Source organism: Camponotus vicinus, unplaced genomic scaffold, assembly GCF_025532165.1.
Source record: "Camponotus vicinus isolate PSW18456_S1 unplaced genomic scaffold, iyCamVici1.0 SCAF_4, whole genome shotgun sequence".
Taxonomy (NCBI): domain Eukaryota; kingdom Metazoa; phylum Arthropoda; class Insecta; order Hymenoptera; family Formicidae; genus Camponotus; species Camponotus vicinus.
This window is the reverse complement of record NW_028141976.1, coordinates 22,808,710-22,822,406: the sequence shown is the minus strand read 5'-3', so window position 1 is coordinate 22,822,406 and position 13,697 is coordinate 22,808,710. Positions and strand designations below refer to the sequence as shown.

Sequence of the window (13,697 nt, the reverse complement as noted above, 5' to 3'; positions counted from 1 at the left end):
TGTTTTATATTACTAATATTTAATAATCAATAAAGTTAATCACAAAATTCGTTAAAATTATTTTTAACATCATACAATAACTTGTCACAAACTTGTATGCATTTTGTAAATTAATACCTTGTAAATAGATACGATTTGCAATGAACATTAAACCTTTCAATAAAGATGAACGTTTCAATAAAGATATAAATCTAGACTCACCGAAATTCCGGCTTAATTCTTGTTGGTAAGTATCGTAATTAATAAAAGAACTTGAAGGAAATGAAAGTAATTTTAATACGTGTACGCCTCTTTCGCTTTTTCAAAACTATAGAAATTCGAGAAATCTGAATTAGCATTAAACATAAAATACATAGAGCGTTGTCTATAAACAATAGATGTATGAATCTGATGTGATTCGTCTAGACTAGGCATATTCTTACAACTAGACTGCCTAGTTATTATTGGTTCCCCGATTGTGGCCAACTTCACGGTGGAGGCATTATTGACGCCTCGTGCGTATATCACGTACGCATCACATACATGTGTAATACATGATCGCGCCGCGAAACTGTCATGTGTTGTCATGCAGACGTGTCCGTCGCCGCCGTCGTCGCTCGCAATCTGTTGACACATAACTGGACCTGGTGATAAAGATCCTCGCGACACGCGCGCACGTGGAGCAAGCTGAGAGGATGCTGCGATGTTAGCACGTAGACGTCACGTCGCAGGGAATGTGGTAGATCGCGACCTCGCAATTGCGAGCTCGAGCAACTCGCGATATCATTACGATGGAGATGAGGCAAACGACAAGTTGTTGAGCGAGGAGGCTGTCGATTCAACGGAGCAATCTTCGACGACGACGACGACGATGACGTCTCGTGACAGGACCAACGAGTTCGCTAACGCGATCCGCTCCATGCAGAGCAGAACTGTCGCGCGGACCGTCGCGAACCTGCAGAATCCGCGTCGCGCACGCCAAATACAGAGCTACTCGAACTTTATGATGATAGCGAAGAACATTGGCAAAAATATTGCTAGCACATACACCAAGCTGGAGAAGCTTGCCCTATGTAAGAATCTAATGTACAAGAATTTGGTACACCGTCTGCGACCTTAGTTTAGTCAGTTCCAATATATGTTGTATCGCAGGAAAGATACTATAAGCAGAAGAATCGTATCTTTGTTTTTTCCAAAAAATTTTGTTTATTCTTTATTTCTCTTATTGTTTGTTCTTATTTGTTCTGGAATTCTCTTCTTATATACAAATTTATATGGAAATTAATAAAATTTAACTATAAGTCACGCTGAACTGTTTCGGCCATAACTCTACAAAACTGTTCGGCATAAACTCTACAAAAAAATTTTGTACAGAAATATTAATTATAATGAATATGATTGATGAATACCATTAATAATTGTTAAATTTTGTCATTTAAAATATCTGAATTAATATATACAAATTAAGTTATTAAATTATGAAAGCAAATATATTTAAATTCAGCAAAAATATTAAAACTATTTTAGGAAAGCAAATATTTATTAAGCAAAAATACTAAAACTATTTTGTAATAAATGATTTTATATGATTACAGTGGCCAAAAAGAAATCCATATTTAATGACAGACAGATGGAAATTGAAGAGCTTACAAATATTATTAAAACAGACCTAAAAAGCCTAAATCTTCAAATTGGAAAATTGCAAGAGCTTGGAAAATCTCAAAGAGAAAGTTTTGGTTCTTCTCAGAGTCATCACATTGCTTCGCATTCTTCCTCAATTGTGATGGCACTGCAATCTAAATTGGCAGACATGTCAAATAACTTTAAAAATGTTTTGGAAGTTCGGTCTGAAGTAGGTTAAAATATATTCTTATATATGTGTAAGAATATTTTCACATTATTTACATTTTCATATTCTTTCTCTCTAAAAATTCAATTGGTACAAAAATTTATAAAATATAAAGTATATAAGTATATATTCTAGATTTAATAATTTCTTAACATATATGTATTAAAAGATTACAGGTCATAAAATATTTTATGCTATAGAATATTTGTACTTTTTTAAAAATATATGAAATATATACATGGTGTAAATATTATACAATCAGATAATTATTTGGTTTAGATTTTTTGAATGTATATATTAATATTGTTGTACAAACAATCGAATATTTTAAGAGAAAGAAAGAATATGAAATTACAAGTATTGTGAAAAATTAGAAAAGTGGATATATTTGAATGATAATATATAAACTATATGGAAACGTACAGAATATGAGAGAGGAACAACACAGAAGGCAACAATTTAGTCAAGGATCTGTATCTACTATGCTCCCCCCAAGTGTTGTTTCAGGAAAACAAGGTTCTTTATTACTACAGGAAGAGGTTTCTAGTAATTCAGTTGCGATAGACCTAGAACCAGTGATGAATCATCAGTTGATGCAAGCTATGCAAGATGATACCGTAAATAATCTAGCATATATGTAAAGAAATTTAATGCGAAACAAAATGGCACAATTACATATATTTGCTTTTTGTAGGATGCGTATGTCCAATCAAGAGCTGAGACTATGCAAAATATAGAATCTACTATAGTTGAATTAGGTGGTATTTTTCAGCAATTGGCACATATGGTTAAGGAACAAGAGGAAATGGTTGAAAGGTAAGGGAAGAATTATAATTCTATCCATGTTTTACTACAAACGAAAAAAGTTATCTGAAAACAATTTACCCTTATATTAAAATTTTATAAATTTAAATTCTCTTAATTGCAAAAAGAAATAATTTATTTACAGGATAGATAGCAATATAGAGGATACTGAGTTAAACGTGGAAGCTGCACATACTGAAATATTAAAATACTTTCAGTCTGTAACAAGCAATAGATGGTTAATGATAAAGATATTTGCGGTCCTGATATTTTTCTTTATATTTTTTGTAGTATTTTTGGCATAACATTCGGCACTATCAATTTACTATATATATTTATATCATTTATATCATCCATATCTACTATTTGTGATATAAAAGAAACAGTTGCAAAATAATTTTTACAAAGCTAGGATCTTCTATATAACATAGGCTAAATGAAAAAAATATTCTGTGCATTCCTCCACCTTTTCCCTAAATTGTGAATATTGTACATTTAAACATTTACCATTAGTAAATATTTAAATATTACATTACTTGTACAATGCATCTTATCGAACATAAAATGTGAAAAAAGAATATTTCTATAGATAATAAATATATAATTTTCATCTCTCTTATACATATATAGAAAAAACAATTTTTAAATAAATTAGACGAGTAAGTTTTACAAAAAATATATACATTCAAAACAAAAAATTTGTTTATTTTATATATATATGTGTGTGTATTATATATATATATATACATATACATATATATATACAGGGTGACCCATTTTAACTTAGGCAGCCAAATAACTCGAAAAATAAGCAAGATAGAGAAAAATGTTTTAGACAAAAGTTGTATGGTTTCGAGGGGGCCATAAGATGGTATCATTGGTTTGACCTTGAAGAGTCATTTGAAGGTCACGTGAAGGTCACTTCAATTTTTTTAAATGGAATACCCTATATATTTTTGTACATTCTTGTAGCTTATTTCGAGAGCTTTCCAAAACACTATAATTAAGTACCTTTCCGTTAAGTACTTTTTGAGTTATGATGCTTGAAATAATTTCTTAATTTTACATAAACCGTAAAATATCTTGTAAAATATTCATTTTTCGATTATCTTACCTTAATACTTTTATGTACAAAATAATGAGAGGAATCAATTGGTGTAAAGAAAACACATAGTTGTTTTTAAGAAAAAATATGGAATTGTTAATTGCAAATTACATATTTTTTCTTCGAAACAACTATGTGTTTTCTTTACACCAATTGATTCCTCTCATTATTTTGTACATAAAACTATTAAGGTAAGGTAATCGAAAAATGAATATTTTACAAGATATTTTACGGTTTATGTAAAATTAAGAAATTATTTCAAGCCTCATAACTCAAAAAGTACTTAACGAAAATGTACTTAATTATAGTGTTTTGGAAAGCTCTCGAGATGAGCTACAAGAATGTACAAAAATATATAGGATGTTCCATTTAAAAAAATTGAAGTGACCTTCACGTGACCTTCAAATGACTCTTCAAGGTCAAACCAATGATACCATCTTATGGCCCCCTCGAAACCATACAACTTTTGTCTAAAACATTTTTCTCTATCTTGCTTATTTTTCGAGTTATTTGGCTGCCTAAGTTAAAATGGGTCACCCTGTATATACATATATATATACATTTTTTGTATGTATGTGTATATATATATATATATATATATATATATATATACACATACATACAAAAATATATATATTTTTTTTAAATATTAAATCTACAATAATTCTGATAACACAGCCATAATAAATTACAATTTATTTCAATCTTTAAAATTATATATAACAATTGTATCCTTTATTCTACATGGATTATATAAGAACTTCATATTACAATATTTTATTTACTAAATCGAACATCTAAAATATGCATGTCATTATTAGAAATATAAATACAATTTAATTATAAATACTTTTCAATATTTCCAGTTTTACTGCTTTTATAATTTAACCAAAATGTATAAATATTTTCAACAATTTTTATAAATAATTCACTGTATATATATATGTGTTTTCAGAATCATAAAATATAACAAAAGTCATAATATTAATTTCCAAATAATTGATGATAAAAAAGTTATATGTTTAGCAAAACATAATAGAACAATTTATCATATAATAATCGCAAACATAACAATACCCATTGATAGATAATATTATTAAATGAATAACTTTATGATATTGACATGTTTGTCTTGTTATTGTTACACAATAAGACTATCACTGATACAGTGATTAGATTTGGCCTTTGTACAAGTGTATTGAGAATAACAAGATACAAAACTTAGATTTTTCCATGATGTGCTTTCTGATCTAATGATTCTCCCGACGAATGTAAGGAACCTGGAATTAAAAAAAAATTTTAATTGATTTATAATTGAAAAAAAATTTTAATAAAATAAATTTTTTTTTTCAATTATAACTATTCATATTTGTAAGCTACGCTAATGTATAGGTATACAAATAAAAAAAATATCTGTGCTACAATTAAAAAATGCAAGGAGATAAAAATAAATTTCGTTACAAATAAAAAAAAATCTTTAAAAATTTCAAACTAGTAATGCAGTGAAGGAGTGTCACAAAATATATTGGAAAATTGAAGATTTACACACATTGCATATATTTAATGTAAATTAAAATTAAGTTCTTTAACCTGACAGGGCATCTTTATTTGATATTATTTCCTTCCATAGTACTCCAAAACTGTCTCACTTTAGAGAAACGTTTGCGTCCTTGCATGCATAAAAATAAGAAAAGGAATAGATGATAGTAACAACCAAAATACTTTTCGAAAGGACAGAAAGGAGGAGGTGAATCTGACTAATACTATATCCCAATGAATGTGTCGTCGCTCTGTGTGTCACATACTGTTTTCACAAACCTTTATGATTGCGCGCACGTTGCTCTCGTTGATGAAGATGGAAACCAGAATTGCGTGGGGGCGGCAGTGATTCTTCCCCCCAAGGATGCGTCGTTCCGAGAGGTGGAGGAAAGCCAGGTGGAGGGAGAGGTGGGATGCGATCATCACCGAATGGAAGAGATAATGGCGATCTATGATGATTAAACGATGGAAGTAAATGCGGTGGAGTCATCGGTGGCGGTGGGGAACTGGTGTTCTCATACCTGCCACCGGAAGTGAGCTGAGGATGTAACGGCGGCGGCATCGGCGGAGGTGACGATAATCTGCCGCCGAGAGGTGGAGGACGCTGGCTGATATCATACGGAGGTAGACCAGAAGTAGTAGGCGGTAAGGGTGGCAAATACGGCGGGAAACAGTGTAGATAGGATGGCGGTGGGGGCGGAGGGACACCTGAGGAACCACTAAACATTACTGGAGAACTGGATGACTCTGCTCCCATGAACAATGGCGGCGAAGTCACTGTTTCTCCATTTGCTTCCAAGCCTGTTTGAAAATCATTTTACGCAAGTAAAATATCTGAGCACAAATATACGAACTTGCAATTCCGACGGATTTGCGCGATCCACCGTCTGTAGATGAATCTGAACATATTTCTGATGAACTAATTATACATCTATAGCATTATTGTATTGATTTGAATTACTACTTGCTAAGAAACTAGATAATCTTATTCTACAGATTACAACATTATTCTACAATTTTAGTTTCTACAAGATCTTTATAATAAATTATTATTTGCTTACGAAATATAACGTGTATGTAATATGTGTATAAAAAGTGAAAAAAATTATTACTATAATGATGAGAGATAAATTTTATATAAATATAAATAATTACGCTAAAAATTATTAATTGTTAAACTCTACTAAATATATATATATATATATATATATATATATATATATATATATATATATATACAGGGTGACCCATTTTAACTTAGGCAGCCAAATAACTCGAAAAATAAGCAAGATAGAGAAAAATGTTTTAGACAAAAGTTGTATGGTTTCGAGGGGGCCATAAGATGGTATCATTGGTTTGACCTTGAAGAGTCATTTGAAGGTCACGTGAAGGTCACTTCAATTTTTTTAAATGGAACATCCTATATATTTTTGTACATTCTTGTAGCTCATCTCGAGAGCTTTCCAAAACACTATAACTAAGTACCTTTCCGTTAAGTACTTTTTGAGTTATGATGCTTGAAATAATTTCTTAATTTTACATAAACCGTAAAATATCTTGTAAAATATTCATTTTTCGATTACCTTACCTTAATAGTTTTATGTACAAAATAATGAGAGGAATCAATTGGTGTAAAGAAAACACATAGTTGTTTCGAAGAAAAAATATGTAATTTGCAATTAACAATTCCATATTTTTTCTTAAAAACAACTATGTGTTTTCTTTACACCAATTGATTCCTCTCATTATTTTGTACATAAAAGTATTAAGGTAAGATAATCGAAAAATGAATATTTTACAAGATATTTTACGGTTTATGTAAAATTAAGAAATTATTTCAAGCATCATAACTCAAAAAGTACTTAACGGAAAGGTACTTAATTATAGTATTTTGGAAAGCTCTCGAAATAAGCTACAAGAATGTACAAAAATATATAGGGTATTCCATTTAAAAAAATTGAAGTGACCTTCACGTGACCTTCAAATGACTCTTCAAGGTCAAACCAATGATACCATCTTATGGCCCCCTCGAAACCATACAACTTTTGTCTAAAACATTTTTCTCTATCTTGCTTATTTTTCGAGTTATTTGGCTGCCTAAGTTAAAATGGGTCACCCTGTATATATATATATATATATATATATATATATATATATATATATATATATATTTTATAAAAATACTTACGATGTAGCTTTATTTCGGAATCAGTATCGTTTAGGTTTAGATTTTTCTCTACAAGAGTAAGACGATTACGTAATTGACCAGCCTCGGCTTTCGATTCTTCCAAACGACGCTCATTTTGACGGGCAGCAACCTTATGAAAAACATAGCATAGTGACATAGTGTGAGTGTGTGTACACACACACACACACACACACATATATATAATATTAAATATATTACCCATTGTTCATGTGCTTTCGTTTCCAGAGCAGATATTTGATTTTTATATTCTCTTTCCTGATCCATGATCTCTCGTTTTAAGATGTCTATTTGTTGCCTGTAAATAAAATTTTTTTATGATGAAGTAATTGTAACTTGAAAATTTACTAAACGAGAATTTTTATAATCAGAGGCATTTAAGGATATCTTAACTTGTTCTAAAGAAGTAATAATAAATAATATAAATTTCCACAAATTAGATTTTCTCTTCATATTATTAAATAAATTATTAAATTTGACAAATCGTATTCTTACTTATAATTTTGTATTTCACTTTGCATTGTATGTATCCTTTCGACTGTCGATACAACTTCTCCTTGTTTCTGTAGCCACATAGCTTCTTCCCTAAAATAATTACAGTTAATATTAATAAATTAATAATTTACCTAAGTGTAAGACCACACATATTTTTATTAAGACTAATTATTGCTTACTTTTGGCGTTCAGCTTCTTTTTCTTTGAAAAACTTTGACAATACTTCAAGCCGCGTTTCTGCATCTTTCTTCTCTTTTTCAGCTATTTTACACTGATCACTTAATGCAGTTACCTCTTCCTTAACAAGTTTCATATGTTCTGTAACATAAAAATATTGTTATTAATTAAATTTAGTTTTATTAATGAAATTAGAGAAATGTCATGATGCATTTATTCAAGATTTTTTATATTTCGAAAAACACCTTCTAATAATTGATGAGCGCCTTCAACATCACTTAATCGCATTTTTAATTCATCTCTTTCTTCACGTAGTTGCTGTGCATCAACTTTAATGCGAGATACATCGTACAATTTTTCCAAGTCCAAATTATTTGATTTAACTTGATTGACAACTTCCATCAGTTCTTTAATTTCTATTTCTTTGCCTTTCAATTCTTTATATAATGATGATTTTTCAATAAACAGCTAAAAAGAAATAACAAATTGTGTCTATATATTTCTTGATAACTAAATTAAAGTATATACATTAAGAATCTATATATATATGTGTATATATAATCATATTTTTATATCTTCTATGTAATAATATTAACGTTTATTGAGATATGCAATTGCAAACTTACTTCCTCTAATTGTTCTTCTAGATTATGTACTTTATCTGTTAGTGTTTCTTCTATATTATTCTTAAGATTTCTCAGAGTCGCCAGTTCGTCTTGAACTCGTGAAAATTCTACTTCAAGTTCCTCATATTTCTTCTTAATAGTAGCAAGATCTGCTGATAAAGTCTCAATCTGTAATAAAATATAAATCTTAGTTAAATATTATATGCTTAATATGTAAAAATTATCTATAAAAAAATTAATAATAAATAAATATATAAAATGTGTAAGATAAATATAAAATAAAATAAGAGGCAAATGTGATATACTAATATAAATATCATCTTTAAAATGTATATTCACACATCGCGCGCGCGCGCACACACACGCACACACACATTAAAACACATATATTAACAAACCTCAATCTTATCAAACTCATGCTGCATGAGAAAACAATAAAATAGAAAAATCAACACCGTTGTATATCAAAAATCAAATGAGAAGTCAAAATTAATCTAACATCAAACAATAACATAAAGCAAATTTTTACTCTCACCTCTTGAACTTTAAGATTTAATGCGTTCGTTAAAGATTCGTTTGCGGTTTGTTGAGCATCTAATCTTGCTTTTAGATCTTCCACTGATTGAGCTAGTGGATTAATTTCATTATTTGATGATAGAACTTCTCTTAACATATGTTCAAGTTCTAATCCAGCCTCTGTTGCATTTTCTAAATCCTTTTCCAACACAGTTACCTGTTCTTCCAATTTTGTCTTTTCTTCCTGTAACGTATAGAACAATGTAAATAGAACATTTTATTCATATAGATATATAGATATAATCAATTCATACAGACATATATTAAAAACAAAAAGTTTATGAATATATTTCTGATTCTTGTAAATGAACACTTAGTGATGAATATACCTCTGCTTTATCAGCTCTATGCTTGGCTTCGTAAAATCTGTTGGAGTTATGTTCTGTTGATTCATTCTGTGTGGAAAGTGCCTAGAATATTTATATTTTAGGAATGTAACATATAAACTTAAAACGTGTGAATAATCAAAATGTAACACATACATTTGAATAGTGGAAAAAGAAAATATGAGAAAGAGTAAATATGCAAAAATCAACTTGTACATGTATATTGCTTACCTCTTGAATAGATTCTATGTACAAAGTTAAGTCCAATTGCTCTTTCTCCAGTGTATTAATTCTCGCTATAAGTTGTTTATCTCTTCTTATATTCTAAAGAGAAATGTAATACAATTAAGTTATTTAATAATTTTAACAATGTTAAATGTTTTGCATGATTTAATATGCAAAAGCAAATATTAATTCAAAGAATAAGTGTGATTTATAATTACTAAAATTTCAGATACATTTTCTCTTATACTTAAAATAAATTTTTTGAATTATAAATTTGTGTTACTATTGTTTTTGAGCAAGAGAGTAGTATATATTATTACCTCAATATAATAATATCCAAGAGTAAATACAAGTACTGTAACAGCTGTTACACATAGAAACATTAGTGTTTTCCAATAATTATTATCCAATTTCATTAAATCAATTAAATTATCTTCTTCATTTTCTGATTCTTCTTTCTATTGCAAAAAATCATGTTATATGGTAAAACATATATAAATTATTATAATAAAATATTTTCTCTATCACTTACTTGCTCCAGAAATTCAGTTGTTACCTCGTTTGTGTATTCATCAAATGAGGAAACTTTATCTGAGCAAAAATCATATGATTATACTTTGAAAGCTAACTTTTAGATGTTATTAGATATTAATAAAATAAAATTTATACCTTCTATTTCATCTGATATTGATTTTGATTCTGGTTTTTTCAAGTTATTATCCTCCTTAGTATATTCATCTTTGTACAAAACCTTGTCTTCACTGTTTATGTAATCACCATATTCAAGCAAGGTTTCTTTTTCTTTTACAGGACTGACAAACTGATCTTTTTCATGTTCCAAATCTTCCTCAACATTTGATAAATTTTGGTTCTGCAGAATTTCATTGAAATTTGTTATTTGATTTGAGATTTCTTTTTGACTAGAATCCAGAGATTGCTCTGAATCAAGAATTCCAGGTGTTACATCATTAGGAAATTTGTTAGGTTCTATAGGAACATTATCCAAACCATCATCAACTGAGTCATCATTTTTATTTACATTGCTATATACAAATTTCTCAGTAAATGGAATATCTGTAGCACTATGATTTAATGACTCGTCTATCATTACTATATTTTTTTCAACAGTGTGACTCTCAGAGAATGATTCTTTTGTGGTATTTTCTTTAATAGCTGTTTCAGGTGATAAGTTAGTAGTTTCTGAAATTTTATTATCAATTGTAACTTGGTCAAATTTTTTCTTGTGACTAACTTCTTCTGAATGTGTTTTATCATTTCCTGACAATTTCTGTTCAACCTCACTACTACTTTGAGTAGAAGCGCTTTTTGTGACTGCGGTTTCTTTCAAACCAGAGATTATTGATTCTTTTGCCAAAGAACCATCTATGTCTTTAATATTTTCTGTAATTTTTTCTTCTTTACTTGTTTCCTCTATTTGAATATTTTTGATGCTATTAATGTCAGTTTTTGAGGAAGTAGAACTATCATCCACTACAATTGAAGATGTTGTTGGCAACTCTTTGGCAGGTTTAGCAGTATCTTTATGTACAAAATTATTGGATAAAGGCACGTCACTAGAAGATGTAGCATTTTCCAAAAGAATAATGGATGCTTCTTTTTCTATCTTTGTCTTTTCATCCAAAACATTTGCATTCTCAATATTCTCATGTATAATTTCTTGCTGTATTTCTATCTTTTCTTTATTTATAAGACTTGAATCTATACTTGAGTCAAATTCTGTCTGAATAGTTGGAATATGTTTCTCAGCTGCAATATCTTTAGCTTCAATATCTTCTGAAACCTGTTTTAATTGCAAATTATTCTCAGCTTTGGAAACAAGTATATCATCATTTTGAATAGTGGTGCTTTCTGTAGTGTCTTGTGAACTAGATAATATTTTGAATGTTTCTGTAAAAGAGGCAAATATACCTTTGCTTTCAACACTTTCCATTATTTCTTCTTTCTTATTATCTTCTATGCTTTCTTCAGCGCTATTATCTGTCTTAATTTTATTATCTGATTTTTCTTTGTGTTCCAAATTTGTAGATAACTCATCTTCAGATTTATTGCCTCCATCAAGTATTAGAGTGTCATCTTTGCTCACTGTATCTAAAGTTAAATTGATCAATCCCTCTGAATTTTCTAACAATATCTCAGTGCTTGTTTCTTTATGAACATCTAGAGATAATTTAGTTTCGTCAAGTTTACCATTTGCACCATTTGTATCTGTTTGTAATTCTTTTTTAATAAATGTACTCTTGTCAGATAGTGGTTCTTTATGGTCAGGATTTATTTTAGAATCAACAGAATCAATTGAGTCTTGTTCATTTGGCGAAGCAGTGGCTTGCACGACTTTAGATACAAAGTTAGGCTGTATAGATGGTTCATTGTCAGAATAAAATGTAGTACCATCTATCACTTCATAAGAAGATGTTATGCTATCTACATTTATCACTTGAGATTCCTGCACAATACTTTCATCTATGGATTTTACTGATTTTGATGATGTCCCAATATCATGGAGCAACTTATTTTTCAATAGAGAATGTGTCTTATGTTTTTCTTCTATTCTTGACTCAAGTTTCTTGGGCTGAACTTCATTAACTTCATCCGTAAACTTATAAACAGGCACTTCATACTGCAATTTATGTTGCAAGATTTTATATTCAAGTAGTAATGAGCTGGGTGCAAATCCACGTTTGCCATTTATCTGGAATACAGATTAATATATAAAAGAAAAAAAAAAATATATATATAGTATATAAAAAAATATTTTTATATTATTCTTATGAGAAAATATTTTTATATATTCTTATGAGAAATAAACTAAATATCTCTTTCTCCCTTCCTTTTCTCCTCCCCTTCTCCTTCTCTCTCTCTCTCTCTCTCTAATCAACAGCAATGGTAAATTTTGTTAATATAAAGTATATTTTAATAAAGTATATTATTAATGAAAGTTATTGTTATTAATAAAAATATGACTGATAAAAACATATTGTTAACAAAAAGAATTTTGAAATATGAAAATATTACTTTTCAATAACGTTTTCAATTAACTCAATGATATTAAACATGAAGAGATATATACCTCAACACCCCATAAATCTGTTCTCTTTCCAGCACCTTTACTGAAAACCTTGACTTCTGTACCAGCACTAAATGACATTACTTCACGATCGTTTGATGTATAAACAATTGCTGCCCTGGCTAACGAGATGGGTTCTAAATAAGAGAAAATATAGAAAATGTAACAGTATAGTATATGTGCGATTAACAACGGAGAAGGAATATAAAAAAAATGTGTTGTGGATTTTAAGGCTAATGTATGGCTTCAATTACCCGAACAATCCGGATTGTAACATAATTGCTTGTCAGATAGAGCGGCTAAGCATTGCGATATGATACAGAGGATTATCAGCACCAGAGAAAATAAAAGATTCATAAACGATCTGATTTCCGTCATATTTTCACTATTGCAAAGTTCCACATCACTACTGCTATCATACACGATGACACTACACCACTTCGAATGCACAACGTGACCACAGACTATAAATATACGCCAGACAGGTACGTCTTCTTACCTGCAAATCGTACCAATTGTTGGTATGTATGTGATACATACATATTTTGGCGTATATGCATCTAGATATTCCGTGCATCATGATTGTTCGAAGAAATATGAATATTATTGTAAAACAATTTACGAACGGTCCTCTCTATTCTAAAATCATCTGGATCGCGAACACTTCCTCTATTCTAAGATTTTCCCGCAGTTTTAATCTTGTTG

General features: G+C 29.5%; 2 protein-coding genes across 3 annotated transcripts; one reads left to right on the top strand and one right to left on the bottom strand.

Moving 5' to 3' along the window:
- The first annotated feature begins 495 nt into the window (after nt 1–495).
- Nucleotides 496–3,242, top strand: Syx5 (syntaxin 5). Its single transcript, XM_083098400.1, has 5 exons — nt 496–1,052; nt 1,575–1,831; nt 2,254–2,445; nt 2,523–2,644; nt 2,778–3,242. Exons 1-5 carry the CDS (start codon nt 683–685, stop codon nt 2,935–2,937), a joined length of 1,101 nt encoding a protein of 366 aa, XP_082954526.1. The 5' UTR covers nt 496–682; the 3' UTR covers nt 2,938–3,242.
- A 1,186-nt stretch (nt 3,243–4,428) lies between these two features.
- On the bottom strand, nt 4,429–13,455 carry Tango1 (transport and golgi organization 1). Of its 2 annotated transcripts, XM_083096626.1 has the most exons (18): nt 13,247–13,455; nt 12,996–13,129; nt 10,577–12,617; nt 10,440–10,498; nt 10,228–10,365; nt 9,914–10,006; nt 9,686–9,766; nt 9,316–9,540; nt 8,781–8,948; nt 8,400–8,622; nt 8,157–8,295; nt 7,978–8,067; nt 7,684–7,780; nt 7,465–7,594; nt 5,798–6,077; nt 5,556–5,725; nt 5,328–5,406; nt 4,429–5,017 (listed from the first exon to the last, which is right to left on the bottom strand). In XM_083096626.1, exons 1-17 carry the CDS (start codon nt 13,368–13,370, stop codon nt 5,342–5,344), a joined length of 4,257 nt encoding a protein of 1,418 aa, XP_082952752.1. In that variant the 5' UTR covers nt 13,371–13,455; the 3' UTR covers nt 4,429–5,017; nt 5,328–5,341. The 2 variants fall into 2 exon arrangements, with proteins under 2 accessions (XP_082952752.1, XP_082952751.1); XM_083096625.1 differs by lacking the exon at nt 5,328–5,406 and having other exon boundaries at nt 4,438–5,017; nt 5,556–6,077; nt 13,247–13,454.
- Nucleotides 13,456–13,697: the final 242 nt, after the last annotated feature.

Bases quoted from the DNA above. Each gene is read 5' to 3' on its own strand.
- Syx5 (XM_083098400.1), top strand. From the start codon at position 683: ATGTTAGCACGTAGACGTCACGTCGCAGGGAATGTGGTAGATCGCGAC. The intron at 1,832-2,253 runs GTAGGTTAAAAT...GGAAACGTACAG, and splicing joins TTTTGGAAGTTCGGTCTGAA to AATATGAGAGAGGAACAACA. The intron at 2,446-2,522 runs GTAAATAATCTA...TGCTTTTTGTAG, and splicing joins AAGCTATGCAAGATGATACC to GATGCGTATGTCCAATCAAG.
- Tango1 (XM_083096625.1), bottom strand. From the start codon at position 13,370: ATGACGGAAATCAGATCGTTTATGAATCTTTTATTTTCTCTGGTGCTG. The intron at 10,007-10,227 runs GTAATAATATAT...ATTTCTCTTTAG, and splicing joins TTGGATATTATTATATTGAG to AATATAAGAAGAGATAAACA. The intron at 9,767-9,913 runs GTAAGCAATATA...TAAATATTCTAG, and splicing joins ACATAGAATCTATTCAAGAG to GCACTTTCCACACAGAATGA.